At 41.0% G+C, this 20,392-nt stretch overlaps 1 protein-coding gene across 3 annotated transcripts in view; it reads right to left on the bottom strand.

Annotated features, from left to right (window-relative positions):
* Positions 1–20,392, bottom strand: part of TRIP4 (thyroid hormone receptor interactor 4) — a 71,195-nt gene continuing 50,803 nt past the window's right edge. For 2 of the 3 annotated variants that reach the window (XM_081229535.1, XM_081229537.1), the window contains 2 exons: positions 15,466–15,568; positions 1–300 (listed from right to left, as the gene is read on the bottom strand). In XM_081229535.1, the coding sequence (XP_081085661.1) occupies positions 233–300; positions 15,466–15,568 (171 nt within the window). In that variant the 3' untranslated portion in view covers positions 1–232. Of the gene's footprint in view, positions 301–8,819; positions 12,801–15,465; positions 15,569–20,392 lie in introns of those variants that run through there. The other variant, XM_081229536.1, reaches the window with a different exon arrangement.

The raw sequence follows: 20,392 nt of genomic DNA, 5'->3' as shown, positions 1-20,392 counted from the left end.
TTTTTAAAATAAGTCTTTATAAATAATGTATCCAAAGATTTTTGACCCACTACATAAAGTAAGAATCCCACTCTTTAAGAAAAATATACAGATTTTGATGAGTTTAAATTCTGAGAGGTTCAAGCCTGATGCCAAGCCTTTAGATGTCTACTGCTTCAATTCCAAAGGACCAGTGGATAGCAATTTTAGTACACAAAACTCCACTATGCTGTATAGTTCCTTTTTTCCTGGGTCAGACAGCTTTATTCTGCTTCATTAACCCCTTCTTTGCTCCTTGATGGATCTTGGAATCCAGTTTCCCTGTAAGGGAGAAAAAGAAGCCTCATTATTTATTTTTTATATTTGCAATGCAAATCTTTCATGGCCTCCCAGGTCTTCTGGTTACTGTGTTTCTGTCACATTCAATTATCTTGCTTCAGGACTCAGATACTTTCAAACTTCGGAGTTTCATTCTGTAAGAATGAGGAAGCAATGGGAACACTGTAGAGGGACACACAAATGTACGTATGTACACAAACACAATGAGTATTCACCTAAAAATCTAAGAAGTTAATATTTCTAATTTTGTAGTTACTAGAAAAGAAACATTGCGTTTTCCAGAGTGCCTGATGCTAAGGCAAGTTTTTAAAGAATACACACATAATGATAAAGGAAGACATTTCACACAGTGGGAAACCCATTCCTCTGACCTGTTAACTGGCTGAGCATAATGCATGTACCTCCCTCACAGTGAGAAAAGCAGTTCAACTCACTCCTTTGCTGCCTCAGACTTAATAGGGTGAGTGACCTGAAACAGTGGAGTAGGATCCACATGAATGCTTTACTGACAAAGGGCCCCTATCACCAGTTAAGAAGGGCAAAGGTCATAGGCTGTATGACTCTCCTAAGTGTTAAAGTTAGAAAACAAGCAACCTTCCTGTCCCAGGTGACCCTAATGAGAGGTACTTCACGGATGTGGTCTCCGACCTCTGACTCCTCAGATCTGCCAGGATAAAGTTGGGTTCAGTGGTAGCTGCCTTAGGAAATATCCATCTCATGAAGAAAAACTAACAGAGTTCCTGTCTGCCTGGCCTGAGAACAGAGCTCGCAGGTTGCTTTCTCCCACAAAAAGTCTTATTTAAGTCAATAGAGATGCTGATGCTGGAAACAGAAATAGTTCAGCCTTGGCACTAAATAAACAAACAAACAAAAACAAAAGCAACTGGGTGTACTACAGGCCTATACCCACAACCACTGCCCCTTGTATGTTGTCATTTTCATTTGTTGCAGTAATCAGGTATAAGAGAGAAAGCACTGGACAAGAAGCCAGGAAACCCAGGTTCCAGTCCTCCTTTGTCTGATACAAACTAGATGAGTGACTTGGGGCAAGTCATTAGATCTCTCTGGACTTCAATATCCTCATTTGTCCAACTAAGGTAAGAATACATGTCTGGACTACTGCACAAGGAGAGTGTGAAAAAAATTACTTCAATCTAACAAGTTTCCCTGTTTTCTTAATTTTTTTATTCTTCCTCAACTTTCCAGGGCTACATCTGCCTCTGGAATAACATTACTTCCTTCTCTGGGCTTCCTTAGAAACCATCACTAAGTGATATCCTAAATGATGTCCACAACAGTCACAATGATGTTGACTTTATTTGGGCTTTAGAGCACAGAGTTCTCCCAGGGATTTAGGAGTTCTTTCATCCCCCAGTCTGTCTTGCTGGAAATCCAAACATGTGCCAGCAATCTGGCAAAGGGCCCTGTTAGGAGGCAAGTTTGCCGTTGTATCCCTAAGACTACCAAATGGTAGGTGCTCAATAAATGAATTAAACAAAGAAAAGCAGACACCAGAAATTTCAAAACCTTTAGTTTATAGGGACTACTAAGTAACCAAAAATAGCAGGTATCAGATAAACATAAAAGAGTACTCATTGTAAAGCTGGTGGTACCCAGAGGTACAAAGAAGTATTGCGTCTCATTAAGCTTTTTAGGACAAGCTAGGACAGAATTTAGAATTCCATCTAGGACTACAGACTTCTAGTTCTCTGTACTGAATAAGTTAGAAGACCCAGGTCCCAGTTTTAGTCCTAAGACTACCTATCTGTTTAACCTTGAGGAAGTCACCTAGTCACTCTTGTCCTCAACTTTTTCAATGCTATGGGGAAACTTGGACTATACAGTACTGAAGGCCCTTTGCAGCTCTGTGATACTGTGCCCTAAAAATGAAATGTAAATTGGAATACTTTGTTTCTGAGGCAATGTGATAAAGTGAGAAGAGCAGGAAACCTAGAGGTAGAAAGGCCTCAGCAAAATATAATTTCTGTAAACCTGTTCACTCAGCTATAAAATGAAAGGAAGAAAAAATTTCTACTAACTTACAAAGTTGTTGAGAGGATTATAGCTCATGCTAAGTGTTTTTCTATATACTAAGCACTGTACCAAGTATTTTACATACACTGAATCATTTAATCAAATAATTAATTGAAATAATATACATCAAAGGGACTTCTCTGGTGGCACAGTGGTTAAGAATCCACCTGTCGGGCTTCCCTGGTTGCGCAGTGGTTGAGAGCCCGCCTGCCGATGCAGGGGACACGGGTTTGTGCCCCGGTCCGGGAAGATACCACATGCCGCGGAACGGCTGGGCTCGTGAGCCATGGCCGCTGAGCCTGCGCGTCCAGAGCCTGTGCCCTGCAACGGGAGAGGCCACCACAGTGAGAGGCCCGCGTACCGCAAAAAAAAAAAAAGAATCCACCTGCCAATGCAGGGGACATGGGTTCGAGCCCTGGTGCAGGAAGATCCCACATGCTGCGGAGCAACAAAGCCCGTGCGCCACAACTACTGAGCCTGCGCTCTAGAGCCCAAGAGCCACAACTACTAAGCCCACGTGTCACAACTACTGAGCCCGCGCACCTAGAGCCCGTGCTCCACAACAAGAGAAGCCACCACAATGAGAAGCCTGCACACCGTAACAAAGAGTAGCCCCCGCTCACCGCAACTAGAGAAAGCCTGTGCACAGCAACGAAGACCCAACGCAGCCAAAAATAAATAAATTTATTTAAAAAATATATACATTAAAGTGCTTCATGAGTTCAAAGTTCTCTGATAAATTAACGGTAGTCGCGTTATTTATGCTAAGGCTTGGGAGTTGTGTTTCTTAGATATGGTCTCAGTTTTACTTTTAATTTACCATATTTACCAGATAACTCTAGCAAGACTTTTTTTTTTTTTTTTTGCGGTACGCGGGCCTCTCGCTGTTGTGGCCTCTCCCGCTGCGGAGCACAGGCTCCGGACGCGCAGGCTCAGCAGCCATGGCTCACGGGCCCAGCCGCTCCGCGGCATGTGGGATCTTCCCGGACCGGGGCACGAACCCGTGTCCCCTGCATCGGCAGGCGGACACTCAACCACTGCGCCACCAGGGAAGCCCCTAGCAAGGCTTTTAACTATATTTATTTCAGGCTCCCCAAAGCTTTACTGTATAAGAATATTCCAAATATAATTTTCATAAAACTCCAGTCTGACTGTGAAAGCCCTCACGTGAGACCAGCTCAGGTAAGATCAACCCACTGGAGTAGAGCGCTCAATGGCAGGCAAACTAATCTCTGGTTTCAATGATGATGTCATAAAATGGAAAACTGATGGGAGGAAGGAGATACAGAGGACGAAGGATTTCCAGGGCACTCCCAGGGATTCAGAAAGTCTTTTATCCCCTAGACTAACCTAAGAAAACCATACATGTGCCAGCAATCTGTGAGCTCCTTACAACTAAAAACTTCTTTGCAACCCTAATATCTACCATAGTGACTGCCAATAGTAGCAGTTGGTTTAGCTGGGCAATGAAGGCCAGGGACTGGGGCTCCTTGCATGAAGAAGCAGTTATCGTGGATGCCCTCTGAACTCTGAGTTCTAGTTTAGCCTGGTTTTTTAAGACTTGGGATCTGGACAGTTAACTACAGTAATATACAGTACACCCTCTTAAAAGCAGAGTGATAATGCTTAGTTTCTGTATTTCCCCAATATTTTTACATTTAGTACATACAGCATTTCAGTGTTAAACCACATCCTCAATCATGGTGCCTAAAAGAAAATCAAATGCATGTGCAGCAGATGGAGGAGAAGTTAAAAGGGAAAAAACTATTTGCCATCAATCGATATAACTCTCATAGGGATTTTCACATGCTTTGCATAAGATATAAGGCAGAATTTGCATGAGGTTATAAAGCATGTAGTTCATTTAAAGTAAAAAAATTACCTTCATCTCTTTGAGCATTCAACCTACATATTCTACTATACTTAACTGTTTTGCATTTCTTAATTTGAGCAGACACACAGCCAAGTGATTTCATATTGCACATTGTTTTCTGAACTATTTCAACTTCAAGAAGCGCAATTATCCTCAGGTCAAGCAAGCTCAAGTTTGCATGTCCAAAAACATAAATAAAAATATATGCCTTTAATATAAAGCAAATATATACATGTGATACAACATGTAAATGAGTTATATTGTAGACATTTATTTGCAAGTCAGAAGTTTGGAACTTAGAATAAATTTCTCATAGAACTAATCTAGGGGCTAGAGGCTTCCCTGGTGGCACAGTGGTTAAGAATCTGCCTGCCAATGCAGGGGACATGGGTTCAGGCCCTGGTCTGGGAAAATTCCACATGCTGTGGAGCAACTAAGCCCATGCGCCACAACTACTGAGCCCACGCACGACAACTACTGGAGCCCGTGCTCTGCAACAAGAGAAGCCACCACAAAGAGAAGCCCACGCGCTGCAACAAAGAGTAGCCTCTGCTCACCACAGCTAGAGAAAGCCCGCACACAGCAACAAAGACCCAATGCAGCCAAAAATAAATAAATTAAATAAATAAATTAAAAATTAAAAAAACAAAAGAAAAGTGGCTAGGTTCCTAAGCCATCCCACAAGAAAAAAATATTTAAGGCACAGAGCTGTAACTGAAGTAGAATATTAATATTATTAATACCATGGAACTTAACCACTTCATGTAACAATATTCTAGAAGAAAATGTGAAGCATTCCAAATTAAGAGCCAAGTATAGGAACTCTGTTGTGGCGCAGTGGTTAAGAATCACCTGCCAATGCAGGGGACATGGGTGTGATTCCTGGTCCGGGAAGATCCCACATGTCGCGGAGCAACTGAGCCCGTGCACCACAACTACTGAGCCTGTGCTCTTAGAGCCCACGAGCCACAACTACTGAGCCCATGTGCCTCAACTACTGAAGCCCGTGCGCCTAGAGCCTGTGCTCCACAACAAGAGAAGCCACTGCAACGAGAAGCCTGCGCACCACAACGAAGACTAGTCCCCACTTGCCGCAAGTAGAGAAAGCCCACACGCAGCAACGGAGACCCAACACAGCCCTAAATAATAAATAAATAAATAAATAAATAATTTTTTTTTAAAAAAAGGAGCCAAGTATGTATTTTCCCCTATGGCAGTGGGATTAAAGACTTTCCCAGCTGTAAACTACTGGAGGTGGTCCCTATGGCTTAAGGGAAGGAAGTTCTGGCAGAGTGTAAGGTTTTTAAAGACAGTAAGGATGAATGAAGGACAAAGGAATGAAGAGTTACAGGGAATAGAAACTTCACACCAGACTAAATCCTCAGGTAGGCTTGCTCCCTCTCAATAGAAGTTTTTTTCTGAGACACAGGGATCGGTCAACCTATTCTTTCTCCACCACCCCCCCACCAACCCCTACCTTTACCTATTGTTTCTGACCCATGTTTCACCTTGTCTGGTCTACCATGAAAGAAGCTGCAGTCTCACAATTTCTCTCCAGCCCTGCTGTCCCTAAAACAAGCACACAGACCATTTTGGTTTTTTAAAGCTTTTAACCAACAGAAGGAACGGGGAAAAGGTTTCTCTTAAGACCATCACCCTCCCTGCCCCCTATTAAACCTTGTGGAGAAAAATGAAGGTCATATGTGTGCTGAAGGTGGGTCTCTGGGAGGAGAAAGTACTGAAGTAAAACGTTTCAGAGAAATATATAAACTCTGCTTACACAAAACATTTTCTCACAGGAGTTTAAGCAGCAGATGAAAACCAAGATAGAAAGGAAGCTATGAAAAGGTAACTGGGACTAAAGATCAAGTAGCAGTGGGTCTGGGAGAGAAGACTGACCACATTTTCCTCCTACCACCAGTGTTGCCATCAGTGCCCAAAGCAAGGTAAGAATGGACTAGAGTAGGAAGGGGTAAAATTTCTCAACCTAAAAAGGAGAGAAAAAGGGAGATTTAAATCCTAAATAGTGAAGAAGAAGGAAAAAGAATTTCCAGGGCCACTTGGCTAACAGGTGGGGTAAAGTATGAAGTAAATAATTTGTGTAAGTCAAGGGTAATTTATGTTCATATTTTCTGACTTGCAGGAATCTCAGGAATATGTTTCACAAATCATGAGGGTTGCCTGAATTTTGCAGTGAATATACATGAATCTAAATTCATACTCCAAGTATTTCATTTTGTGATCAAAAGCAGTATTATCCATAGCGCAGTCAGCTAATCAACAGCATTAGTATCACTTGGGAGAAGGGCACAAGAACCTGTGTTTTAACAGCTCTCTAGGTGACTTTTATTTATATTACAGTCTGAGAAGTACTTCTTTACAGAACAGATTTATGAAATAGTTGGTCCACGACGAACAAGGTGACATAGTATTGAGCATAGCCAACAACAATGCATGCCTCAGAAGCATCCAGTTCACACAATGGGAAAGCAATGTCACGGAGTCATGAAATAGTAACTGACATGAGCAAATGGGAGAGTTGCGGATGCTGTTTTTTTTTTTTAACATCTTTATTGCAGTATAATTGCTTTACAATGGTGTGTTAGTTTCTGCTTTATAACAAACTGAATCAGTTATACATATACATGTGTCCCCATATCTCCTCCCTCTTGCATCTCCCTCCCACCCTCCCTATCCCACCCCTCTAGGTGGTCACAAAGCACCGAGCTGATCTCCCTCTATGCAGCTGCTTCCCACTAGCTATCTATTTTACATTTGTTAGTGTATATATGTCCATGCCACTCTCTCACTTTGTCACAGCTTACCCTTCCCCCTCCCCGTATCCTCAAGTCCATTTTCTAGTAGGTCTGCATCTTTATTCCTGTCTTGCCCCTAGCTTCTTCATGACCATTTTTTAAAATTCCGTATATATACGTTAGCATACGGTGTTTGTTTTTCTCCTTCTGACTTACTTCACTATGTATGACAGACTCTAGGTCTATCCACCTCACTACAAATAACTCAATTTCATTTTTTATGGCTGAGTAATATTCCACTGTATATATGTGCCACATCCTCTTTATCCATTCATCTGTTGATGTACACTTAGGTTGCTTCCATGTCCTGGCTATTGTAAATAGAGCTGCAATGAACATTTAGGTACATGACTCTTTTTGAATTATGGTTTTCTCAGGGTATATGCCCAGTAGTGGGATTGCTGGGTCATATGGTAGTTCTATTTTTAGTTTTTTAAGGAACCTCCATACTCTTCTCCATAGTGGCTGTATCAATTTACATTCCCACCAACAGTGCAAGAGGGTTCCCTTTTCTCCACACCCTCTCCAGCATTTATTGTTTGTAGATTTTTTGATGATGGCCATTCTGACCAGTGTAAGATGATATCTCATTGTAGGTTTTTTTTTTTTTTTTGCGGTACACAGGCCTCTCACTGTTGCGGCCTCTCCCACTGCGGAGCACAGTCTCCGGACCCGCAGGCCCAACGGCCATGGCCCACGGGCCCAGCCACTCCACAGCATGCGGGATCTTCCCGGACCAGGGCACGAACCCGCGTCCCCTGCATCGGCAGGTGGACTCTAAACCACTGCACCACCAGGGAAGCCTCTCATTATAGTTTTGATTTGCATTTCTCTAATGATTAATGATGTTGAGCATTCTTTCATGTGTTTGCTGGCAACCTGTATATCTTCCTTGGAGAAATGTCTATTTAGGTCTTCTGCCCATTTTTGGTTTGGGCTGTTTGTTTTTTTGATATTGGGCTGCACGAGCTGCTTGTAAATTTTGGAGATTAATCCTTTGTCAGTTGCTTCATTTGCAAATATTTTCTTCCATTCTGAGGGTTGTCTTTTGGTCTTGTTTATGGTTTCCTTTGCTGTGCAAAAGCTTTGAAGTTTCATTAGGTCCCATTTGTTTAGTTTTGTTTTTATTTCCTTTTCTCTAGGAGGTGGGTCAAAAAGGATCTTGCCGTGATTTATGTCATAGTGTTCTGCCTATATTTTCCTCTAAGAGTTTGATAGTGTCTGGCCTTACATTTAGGTCTTTAATCCATTTTGAGTTTATTTTTGTGTATGGTGTTAGGGAGTGTTCTAATTTCATTCTTTTACAGGTAGCTGTCCAGTTTTCCCAGCACCACTTATTGAAGAGGCTGTCTTTTCTCCACTTTATATTCTTGCCTCCTTTATCAAAGATAAGGTGACCATATTACGTTGGTTTATCTCTGGGCTTTCTATCCTGTTCCATTGATCTATATTTCTGTTTTTGTGCCAGTACCATACTGTCTTGATTACTGTAGCTTTGTAGTATAGTCTGAAGTCAGGTAGCCTGATTCCTCCAGCTCCGTTTTTCCTTCTCAAGATTGCTTTCGGGCTTCCCTTGTGGCTCAGTGGTTGAGGGTCCGCCTGCCGATGCAGGGGACGCGGGTTCGTGCCCCAGTCCGGGAGGATCCCACATGCCGTGGAGCAGCTGGGCCCGTGAGCCATGGCTGCTGGGCCTGCATGTCCGGAGCCTGTGCTCCGCAGCGGGAGAGGCCATGACAGTGACAGGCCCGCGTACCGCAAAAAAAAAAAAAATAATAAGATTGCTTTGGCTATTTGGGGTCTTTTGTGTTTCCATACAAATTGTGAAATTTTTTGTTCTAGTTCTGTAAAAAATGCCAGTGGTAGTTTGATAGGGATTGCACTGAATCTGTAGATTGCTTTGGGTAGTATAGTCATTTTCACAATGTTGACACTTCCAATCCAAGAACATGGTATATCTCTCCATCTGTTTGTATCATCTTTAATTTCTTTCATCGGTGTCTTATAGTTTTCTGTATACAGGTCTTTTGTCTCCTTAAGTAGGTTTATTCCTAGGTATTCTATTCTTTTTGTTGCAATGGTAAATGGGAGTGTTTCCTTAATTTCTCTTTCAGGTTTTTCATCATTAGTGTATAGGAATGCAAGAGATTTCTGTGCATTAATTTTGTATCCTGCTACTTTACTAAATTCATTGATTAGCTCTAGTAATTTTCTGGTAGCATCTTTAGGATTCTCTATGTATAGTATCACATCATCTGCAAACAGACAGCTTTACTTCTTTTCCAATTTGGATTCCTTCTATTTCTTTTTCTTCTCTGACTGCTGTGGTTAAAACTTCCAAAACTATGTTGAATAACTGTGGTGAGAGTGGGCAACCTTGTCTTGTTCCTGATCTTAGTGGAAATGGTTTCAGTTTTTCACCATTGTGGATGTTGTTGGCTGTGTGTTTGTCATATATGGCCTTAATTATGTTGAGGAAAGTTCCTTCTATGCCTACTTTCTGGAGAGTTTTTATCATAAATGGGTGTTGAATTTTGTCGAAAGCTTTCTCTGCATCTATTGAGATGATCATATGGTTTTTCTCCTCCAACTTGTTAATATGGTGTATCACGTTGATTGATTTGCATATATTGAAGAATCCTTGCATTCCTGGGATAAACCCCACTTGATCATGGTGTATGATCTTTTTAATGTGCTGTTGGATTCTGTTTGCTAGTATTTTGTTGAGGATTTTTGCATCTCTTTTCATCAGTGATATTGGCCTGTAGTTTTCTTTCTTTGCGACATCTTTGTCTGATTTGCTATCAGGGTAATGGTGGCCTTGTAGAATGAGTTTGGGAGTGTTCCTCCCTATGCTATATTTTGGAAGAGTTTGAGAAGGATAGATGTTAGCTCTTCTCTGAATGTTTGATAGAATTCACCTGTGAAGCCATCTGGTCCTGGGCTTTTGTTTGTTGGAAGATTTTTAATCACAGTTTCAATTTCAGTGCTTGTGATTGGTCTGTTCATATTTTCTATTTCTTCCTGGTTCAGTCTCGGAAGGTTGTGCATTTCTAAGAATTTGTCCATTTCTTCCAGGTTGTCCATTTTATTGGCATAGAGTTGCTTGTAGTAATCTCTCATAATCCTTTGTATTTCTGCAGTGTCTGTTGTTACTTCTCCTTTTTCATTTCTAATTCTATTGATTTGAGTCTTCTCCCTTTTTCTCTTGATGAGTCTGGCTAATGGTTTATCAATTTTATCTTCTCAAAGAACCAGTTTTTAGTTTTATTGATCTTTGCTATCATTTCCTTCATTTATTTCTGATCTGATCTTTATGATTTCTTTCCTTCTGCTAACTTCGGGGTTTTTTGTTCTTCTTCCTCTAATTGCTTTTGGTGCAAGGTTAGGTTGTTTATTTGAGATGTTTCTTGTTTCTTAAGGTAGGGTTGTATTGCTGTAAACTTCCCTCTTAGAACTGCTTTTGCTGCATCCCATAGGTTTTGGGACGTCGTGTTTTCATTGTCATTTGTTTCTAGGTATTTTTTGATTTCCTCTTTGATTTCTTCAGTGATCTCTTGGTTATTAAGTAGTGTATTGTTTAGCCTCCATGTGTTTGTATTTTTTACAGCTTTTTTCCTGTAACTGATATCTAGTCTCATAACGTTGTGGTCAGAAAAGATATTTGATACTATTTCAATTTTCTTAAATTTACCAAGGCTTGATTTGTGACCCAAGATATGATCTATCCTGGAGAATGTTCCATGAGCACTTGAGAAGAATGTGTATTATGTTGTTTTTGGATGGAATGTCCTATAAATATCAACTAAGTCCATCTTGTTTAATGTATCATTTAAAGCTTGTGTTTCCTTATTTATTTTCATTTTGGATGATCTGTCCACTGGGAAAGTGGGGTGTTAAAGTCCCCTACTCTGATTGTGTTACTGTCAATTTCCCCTTTTATGGCTGTTAGTATTTGCCTCATGTACTGAGGTGCTCCTAAGTTGGGCACATAAATATTTACAATTGTTGTATCTTCTCTTGGATTGATCCCTTGATCATTATGTAGTGTCCTTCTTTGTCTCTTGTAATAGTCTTTGCTTTAAAGGCTATTTTGTCTGATATGAGAATTGCTACTCCAGCTATCTTTTGATTTCCATTTGCATGGAATATCTTTTTCCATCCCCTCACTTTCAGTCTGTATGTGTCCCTAGGTCTGAAGTGGGTCTCTTGTAGACACCATATATATGGGTCTTGTTTTTGGATCCATTCAGTCTATGTCTTTTGGTTGGAGCATTTAGTCCATTTACATTTAAGGTAATTATCGATATGTATGTTTCTATTCCCATTTTCTTAATCGTTTTGTGTTTGTTATTGTAGGTCTTTTCCTTCTCTTGTGTTTCCTGACTAGAGAAGTTCTTTTAGCGTTTGTTGTAAAGCTGGTTTGGTGGTGCTGAATTCTCTTAGCTTTTGCTTGTCTGTAAAGGTTTTAATTTCTCTGTCAAATCTGAATGAGATCCTTGCTGGGCAGAATAAGCTTGGTTGTAGGCTTTTCTCCTTCATCACTTTAAATATGTCCTGCCACTCCCCTCTGGCTTGCAGAGTTTCTGCTGAAAGATCAACTGTTAACCTTATGGGGATGCCCTTGTATGTTACTTGTTGTTTTTCCCTTGCTGATTTTAATATTTTTTCTTTGTATTTAATTTTTGATAAGTTGATTAATATGTGTCTTGGTGTGTTTCTCCTTGGATTTATCCTGTATGGGACTCTGTGCTTCCTGGACCTAACTACTTCCTTTCCCATATTAGGGAAATTTTCAACTATAATCTCTTCAAATATTTTCTTAGTCCCTTTTTCTCTTCTTCTTCTGGGACCCCTATACTTTGAATGTTGGTGCGTTTAATGTTTTCCCAGAGGTCTCTGAGACTGTCCTCAATTCTTTTCTTTTTCTTTATTCTGCTCTGCAGTAGTTATTTCCACTATTTTATCTTCCAGGTCACTTATCCATTCTTCTGCCTCAGTTATTCTGCTATTGATTCCTTCGGGAGAATTTAAATTTCATTTATTGTGTTGTTCATCACTGTTTGCTTGCTCTTTAGTTCTTCTAGGTCCTTGTTAAATGTTTCTTGTATTTTCTCCATTCTATTTCCAAGATTTTGGATCATCTTTACTATCATTATTCTGAATTCTTTTTCAGGTAGACTGCCTATTTCCTCTTCATTTGTTTGGTCTGGTGGGTTTTTGCCTTTCTCCTTCATCTGCTGTGTGTTTCTCTCTCTTCTCATTTTGCTTAACTTACTGTGTTTGGGGTCTCCTTTTTGCAGGCTGCAGGTTCATAGTTCCTGTTGTTTTTGGTGTCTGTCCCCAGTGGCTAAGGTTGGTTCAGTGGCTTGTGTAGGCTTCCTGGTGGAGGGGACTAGTGCCTGTGTTCTGGTGGATGATGCTGTATCTTGTCTTTCTGGTGGGCAGGTCCACGTCTGGTGGTGTGTTTTGGGGTGTCTGTGGCCTTATTATGATTTTAGGCAGCCTCTCTACTAATGTGTGGGGTTGTGTTCCTGTCTTGCTAGTTGTTTGGAATAGGATGTCCAGCACTGTAGCTTGCTGGTCGTTGAGTGGAGCTGGGTCTTGGCGTTGAGATGGAAATCTCTGGGAGATTTTCGCCGTTTGATATTACGTGGAGCTGGGAGGTCTCTTGTGGACCAGTGTCCTGAAGTTGGCTCTCCCACCTCAGAGGCACAGCCCTGATGCCTAGCTGGAGCACCAAGAGCCTGTCATCCACACGGCTCAGAATAAAAGGGATAAAAAAAAGAAAGAAAGATAGAAGAAGATAAAATAAAATAACATAAAATAAAATAAAGTTATTAAAATAAAAAATATTTTAAAAAAATTTTAAGTAATAAAAAACGAAAGAAAGAAAGAAGAGAGCAACCAAACCAAAAAACAAATCCACCAATGATAACAAGTGCTAAAAACTATCCTAAAAAAGAACCAAAACGGACAGACAGAACCCTAGGACAAATGGTAAAAGCAAAGCTATACAGACAAAAACACACACAGAAGCATACACATACACACTCACAAAAAGAGAAAAAGGGGGGAAAAATATATATCATTGCTCCCAAAGTCCACCTCCTCAATTTGGGGTGATTCGTTGTCTATTCAGGTATTCCACAGATGCAGGGTACATCAAGTTGATTGTGGAGATTTAATCCGCTGCTCCTGAAGCTGCTGGGAGAAATTTCCCTTCTCTTCTTTGTTCGCACAGCTCCCGGGGTTCAGTGTTGGATTTGGACCTGCCTCTGCATGTAGGTCGCCTGAGGGCGTCTGTTCTTCACTCAGGACGGGGTTAAAGGAGCAGCTGATTCGGGGGTTCTGGCTCACTAAGGCCTGGGGGTAGGGAAGTGTACGGAATGCGGGGGCGAGCCTGCAGCGGCAGAGGCCGGCAGGAGGCGCGCCATGCGTTCTCCCAGGGAAGTTGTCCCTGGATCACGGGACCCTGGCAGTGGCGGGCTGCACAGGCTCATGGGAGGGGAGGCGTGGGTAGTGACCTGTGCTCGCACACAGGCTTCTTGGTGGCTGCAGCAGCAGCCTTAGCGTCTCATGCCCGTCTCCGGGGTCTGCGCTGATAGCCGCGGCTTGCGCCCGTCTCTGGAGCTCCTTTAAGCAGTGCTCTTAATCCCCTCTCCCCGCACACCAGGAAACAAAGAGGCAAGAAAAAGTCTCTTGTCTCTTCGGCGGCTCCAGGCTTTTTCCCGGACTCCCTCCGGCTAGCTGCGGTGCACTAGCCCCCTTCAGGCTGTGTTCATGCAGCCAACCCCAGTCCTCGCCCTGGGATCCGACCTCCGAAGCCCAAGCCTCAGCTCCCAGCCCCCGCCCGTCCCGGCAGGTGAGCAGACAAGCCTCTCGGGCTGGTGAGTGCTGGCCGGCACTGATCCTCTGTGCGGGACTCTCTCCGCTTTGCCCTCCGCACCCCTGTTGCTGTGCTCTCCTCCGCAGCTCTGAACCTTCCCCCCTCCGCCCGTGAAGGGGCTTCCTAGTGTGTGGAAACCTTTCCTCCTTCACAGCTCCCTCCCACTGGTACAGGTCCCGTCCCTATTCTTTTGTCTCTGTTTTTTCTTTTTTCTTTTGCCCTACCCAGGTACGAGGGGAGTTTCTTGCCTTTTGGGAGGTCTGAGGTCTTCTGCCAGCATTCAGTAGGTGTTCTGTAGGAGTTGTTCCACATGTAGGTGTATTTCTGATGTATTTGTGGGGAGGTGATCTCCACGTCTTACTCTTCCGCCATCTTGAAGCTCCTGTGCTGATGTTGTTTTTAAAAGGAAGTTAGGGACTTCCCTGGTGGCACAGTGGTTAAGAATCTTCCCGCCAATGCAGGCCACACAGGTTCAATCCCTGTTCTGGGAAGATCTCACATGCCGCGGAGCAACAAAGCCCATGTGCCACAGCTACTGAGCCTGCGCTCTAGAGCCCGCGAGCCACAACTACTGAAGCCTGCATGCCTAGAGCCCATGCTCTACAACGGGAGAAGCCACCGCAATGAGAAGCCTGTGCACCACAACAAAAAGTAGCCACCGCTGGCTACAACTAGAGAAAGCCCGTGCACAGCAATGAAGACCCTGCACAGCCAAAAATAAATAAATTAATTTTTTTAAAAAAGGGAAGTTAGGCAAAGAGGACACCACTATATGTTTCTTGAGATTCCTTGGAAATAGAAGAGGCTGCTGTAGGACTAGACAGAGGAAGAGAAGTTGGGAGTTGAAGAAGAGTTGCAAGTTGAAAGAATCAAGTCACAAGCACTTCCTAAGAAGTGAATACGCAGAGGGTACTATAATCACAAACACATAAAAGCAAACATTACAGAAAAGAAAACCATCAGGAGATTTCAAAAAGAGGGTGAAAAGCAAGAGGGCCAGAGCAGAGCTCTAGGAAGCAGTAATCAAGGGAATAGTGGGAAGTGGTACCTCCAAAATAGACATTCAAAAATAGACACTTAAAAAGTTAAGCCTTATTCTCAGATTGAATACTGAGGAACAATGGATAAATGACAATGCCACTGGCACTGGCTTAATACTTCCTTTAATAAGAACAGTACAGTGGGGCAAACGTACTCTTTTGGCTGACAAATAGGATTTTAAAGGTAATGGGGTCCTAAATGGAAGTTTAGAGTGATAGACTCATATACCAATAATTGTGGATCGAGGTATGTTTTGGAAAGGCTATACTGTAGTTAACCTAACATTAAAGTTATTGATAAATAGAATTTTTTTATTGAAGTATAGTTGATTAACAATGTTTTGTTAGTTTCAGGTATATGATAAGTAGAATTTTACTAATCCTCCAAATATTTGAGATGACATAGAACAGGGTAAAAAGAGAAAAAATTTTTTAAGTTAAACAAGTGAGATTCAAGACAAAAAGAAAACAATTAGACCATCAAAGCTTGTGACTTACAGATTTTTGGACTTCCTTTAATAGGAAACTTCACAATCATTTCCTGGGGATTTGTGCAGATGAAAACAAATGGAGAATCAGATTCTTGACTCATGTCTGGATACTGTGAAATATAAAAATAAAAAGTTCAGGCTAGTTGGAACAAATTTTGAATTTCAAGGAGATCAAAGGATGTCCCAGAATCCACCTCAACATCCTGATAATAGTACTCTCCATTACACAGTCAGGTACAGAGGATTATGCTCAGTAAGCAAGAACAAACCTTCAACTTTCCCCAGGCTTTAGCACAGTATTCTTATACAGTCTTTTGCCCACCATCTGTGACTTCCTATAATGGAAACAACTTCTTAAAAAAGATGCCTGACATCTTCCCACAGAATCAAAACTGCCTAGTCTTTCAGTATAAGTGACTGTGAGTTGGGAGATTCGGAGGTCTCCTTCAGGAACATCAGGCACCCCCAGGTTCAGCTCAAGTGAAACAGTGGAAGATTTAAGAAAAATAGAACATTTGTGGAAATTCTGCCAGAAACAATCAACAGAGCCCTTCTCTCACTAAAGGGAAGGAAGATGATTCATTCTGAAAGGTATGAACATGCCAAAGTTGTTTTGCTGGATGCATTCCAGACTCACTTAGGGTGAAAGGTAATGGTAGAGCAATTCTGAAAATAATTTAGAAGCCTCCTTTGGATCTCATATCACAAAACAAATCTGTGTGAATACTTAGGACTTTTACTTCTTCTGCAAAGACAGGCACAGAACGTGGAATAAGACTATCTGGCCACACAATCACAACTTAAGGAACAACTGGGGTTGGCAGTAAGTGCTCTCTAGCAATGCCCAACTGACCAGGTACTTCATTATTTCCTATCTTGGGATGCCTTGTGTTTAGCATGTTGGATAAATACGACTCAAAAGCTGACTATGGCTGTGGGTCAGACTTCATCACCAGAGGAGCCTTTCTCCTAGTAATTAAAAAGTATGAAATTATTTTCCACTCTTATTCACCTGCTAAGATGTGTCCTCTAAGATATAAAAGGCTTTAAAGTAAAAATGGAGGCTTCAGTAAAATAAATAAGAAAATTCAAATGTCTCTGTAACTAGTGGAAGCATAAACAGGTAACTTCTTTACTGACTACTCTGTCCTAATGCTGTGAAGAAACAGAAGGGATTTACAGTGGCTTTTAGTCCTGCCCACATACCATGGGTTTCTGTGTGGGACAGGTGTGGCATGTACTTTGACAAAACATAGCTTAACATCAAGTATCAGCCACATTTATATTCACAGGCACTCACAATTATATTCACATGAACATTCAAAATGCTCATGATAGAAAATAAAGACTAAAGATGGAAGGAGAAACTTTCGTGTTTCCTTACTTATCCTTTGGATCTTCAGAATGCAAAGAAAAGCAGGGTCAGCTGTTACTGACAAATAAAACCAGAGGCTGCCATCAATTTCTTTAAACCTAATTCTACAAAGGCCAGAGCAGCAACAGTCACCATTCACATCTCTTCAATTTTCCTGCTCTCTCTTCTCTGTGTCTTAGAGAGTGTCAAGGCAGAGGACAAACCTGCCAGGACTTCACAGCCCTGCTTTTCCAAAACTACAAGCCATTTCACTCCTCTTTCTTCCACATCAATAAATGTTCTCTCTCTACTGGATCAATCCCATTAACAAACATACTTTCTATAATGTCTGCCATAAAACAAAAACTTCCCAGATCCCACATTCTCCTCCAGCTGCTGCTCCATTTCTCAGATTCCTTTCAAAATAATATTCATTAAAAGATTATCTATACACTCTGCCTCAAATTCGTCTCCTTCTATTTGTTCTTGAATTCACTATAGAGAGGCTTTCACTCCCATCACTCCACCAAAACTGTTCTTGTAAAGGTTATCGTTCACTTCCATGCTGCCAAATCAAACGATCAATTCTCAGTTCTCATCTTAATTGATTTATGTAGAACTTGACAGAGTTCTTCTATCCCTCCTTCTTGAACACATTCCTCACTTTGCTTACAGGATACAATTCTCCTTCCGGTGTTGCTTCTTCACTGACTGCTCCTCATTTCCCCATTCTTTAAATGCTGGAGTACTTCAAGAGTCAAATCTCAGACCTCATCTCTCTCTACATTCACAACCTTGGCTATTTCCTTCAGTCTCAAAGTTAAAAAATAAGGTCCTGAATTTGTAACTAGGAGAGGTGATGGGTGTTAACTAAACTTATTGTGGTAATCATTTTGCAATATATAGATCATATATCGAATCTTCATGTTGTACAACCTTAAACTAATACAATGTTATATGCAATTATATCACAATAAAACAGGAAAAAAATAAGGTCCTATAAATATAAATCAATACCACAATGAGATACCACCTTACTCTCACTAGGATGACTTATTAACAAAACGAAAATAAAAAACAGGAAAAATAACAAGCGTGGGTAAGGATGTGAAGAAACTGGAACCCTCATGCATTGCTGGTGTGAATGTAAAACGGTGCAGTTGCTGTGAAAAACAGTTCGGTCGTTCTTTTAAAAGTTAACCGTAGAATGACCGTATGATCCAGCAATTCTACTTCTAGGTATATACTCAAAAGAACTGAAAATAGGGATTCAGATTATTTGTACACCAATGTTCACTGCAGCATTATTCACAATAGCCAATGGTTTCCACAATCCAAATGTCTAACGATAGATAAATGGATAAACAAAATATGGCATATACATACAATGGAATATTATTAAGCCTTAAAAAGGAATGAAATTCTGATACATGCTACAACATGAATGAACCTAGAAAAATTATGCTAAGTGAAATAAACCATACACAAAAGGACAAATATTATATGAGTCTACTTATGTGAGATGCTTGGAATAGACAAATTCGGGAATTCCCTGGTGGTCCAGTGGTTAGGACTTGGTGCTTTCACTGCCAGGGCTGGTGTTCAATCCCTGGTCGGGGAACTAAGATCCCACAAGCAAAAAAAGATAAATTCATACAGAAAGAAAGTATAATAGAGGTTACTAGGGGCTGGGGGAAGGAGGAAAGAGGAGTTAGTATTCACTGGGTGCAAAGTTTCTGTTTGAGATGATGAAAACTTCTGGAGATGGACGGTTGCACAACACTGTAAATGTACTTAATACCCCTGAATTGTGCAGTTAAAAATAGTTTAAACGGTAAGTTTGTGTTATGTATATTTACCACAATAAAAATAAAATAAAATAAAAAATCAAGGTCCTGGATTACCTTTCCAAACCTGCCCCTCTCTTATTCATACCCCTTTAAAATAAATAGCTATTCCATCTTTCTAGTTGTTCAGGCCAAAAACCCCACAACCAACCCACTGGGAAATCCTGTTAACTCTACCTTCAAAAGATACCCAATAACTCACCACTTCTTAAGACCTCCTTTGCTACTTCCCTGGTCCAGGCCATCACAATGTCTCCCTGGATTACCAAAATAACTTCCTAATTGGTTTCTCTATTTCTGCCCTTAACCTCCCTCTTGCCTATTCTCAACACAGCAGCCTGAGCTATTTTATAAAAACATATCAGATCATGTCACTCCCCTGTTTAAAACTCTCCAATGGCTTTTCATCAGTCAGAATAAAAGACTAAGTCCTCACTATGACCTACAGGTCCCTAGACAATCTGGCCCCCATTTCCTCTCTGATGCCTTCTCCTACTACTCTCCCCACTTTCCACTCCAGCCACACAGGCTTCCTTGTTCCTGCCTCTGGATGTTTGTACTTGCTTACGTCTCTTCCTGGGATGCTTTCCCTGCTAGGTATCTACATGGTTTCCTCTCTCTTTCTTCAGGACTTTGTTTATGTCAACTTCGTAGTGGGTCTTCTGGCACTCTTAACCCCCATCTCCTACCTTATTTTTTTTTTCTACAGCACTTACCATCATCTGATACTATGTAATTCACTTACTTAAATTTTTAAATTTGGACTTTCCTTACTAGGATAAAAGCTCCACAAAGGCAGGGATCTTTTGTCTGTTTTGTTTACTCCTCAGCACCTAGAATCATGCCTGGCACATAGTAGGCAATCAATAAATATTTGTTGGATGAAAGAACAAAAAAATTTACCAACTTGTGCCTTTAAGTTATCTTAACCATTCTAAGTATGCACATGCTGGGAACTGGACACTCTTAGGACTAAACTCTAGATAAAAGCAGGTGCTACTCTGTAACCTGTTATCCCTCAAGCTAAATTAGAACTTTTGTGTCTTGACAAATGGCCAGTAAGGCCCTATGTTTAATAAAAACTACCCTGACATATATTAACAGAGTAAGAAAATGTCAAATAATGGGGAAAATGATGGATAAATGAAATTATAGAACAAGAGGTTCCTTGGACCCATTCATGCCTTACAATATATATAAAAACTAAAATCAACTTTCCCAGCTGAATCTAATGTGAATATTCCTTTTCCCAAGGTCTATCATTAAATTTCAGGGGGCTTACAAGAAACAGAGCTGAAGTGCAAAGAAGCCTACAGGAATAAAGAAAAGTAAGGCCTATGTGTTGGGAGAAGGGATTCTTTTTCACAGTAAAATGCATTAAAGCAAAGTCAGTTTGGCAGAGCCTCAGTACCTGCAAAAAGTATAATCTCTGCAACTGGGTCTTAGACATGACAGACCACATTAAACACCAACAAGACTTACAAGAAAGGGATTTTTGGTTTGAAAGTCAAAAGACTAAAATGCAGCTGACTCAAAGAAAGAGTAAATTAAGAAAAAGGAGGTTCATATTTGTGAAGAACGTGAATAAACCCTCGATGTCATATCCAATTTAGAGAGGATGCTAGACTAAGGGTCACTGAGATGGCACAATAGATAGGAAAGGGAATGTGGGTTATAAGCCCAAGCAACTCAAAGCAACCATTTAAATTCAGTAACAGACTCTTCAGGACGCT

Source organism: Mesoplodon bidens (assembly GCF_964165515.1).
Source record: "Mesoplodon bidens genome assembly, chromosome: 3".
Taxonomy (NCBI): Eukaryota; Metazoa; Chordata; class Mammalia; order Artiodactyla; family Ziphiidae; genus Mesoplodon; species Mesoplodon bidens.
The sequence above is the reverse complement of the archived record's forward strand: the minus strand, read 5'-3'. Positions and strand labels throughout refer to the sequence as shown.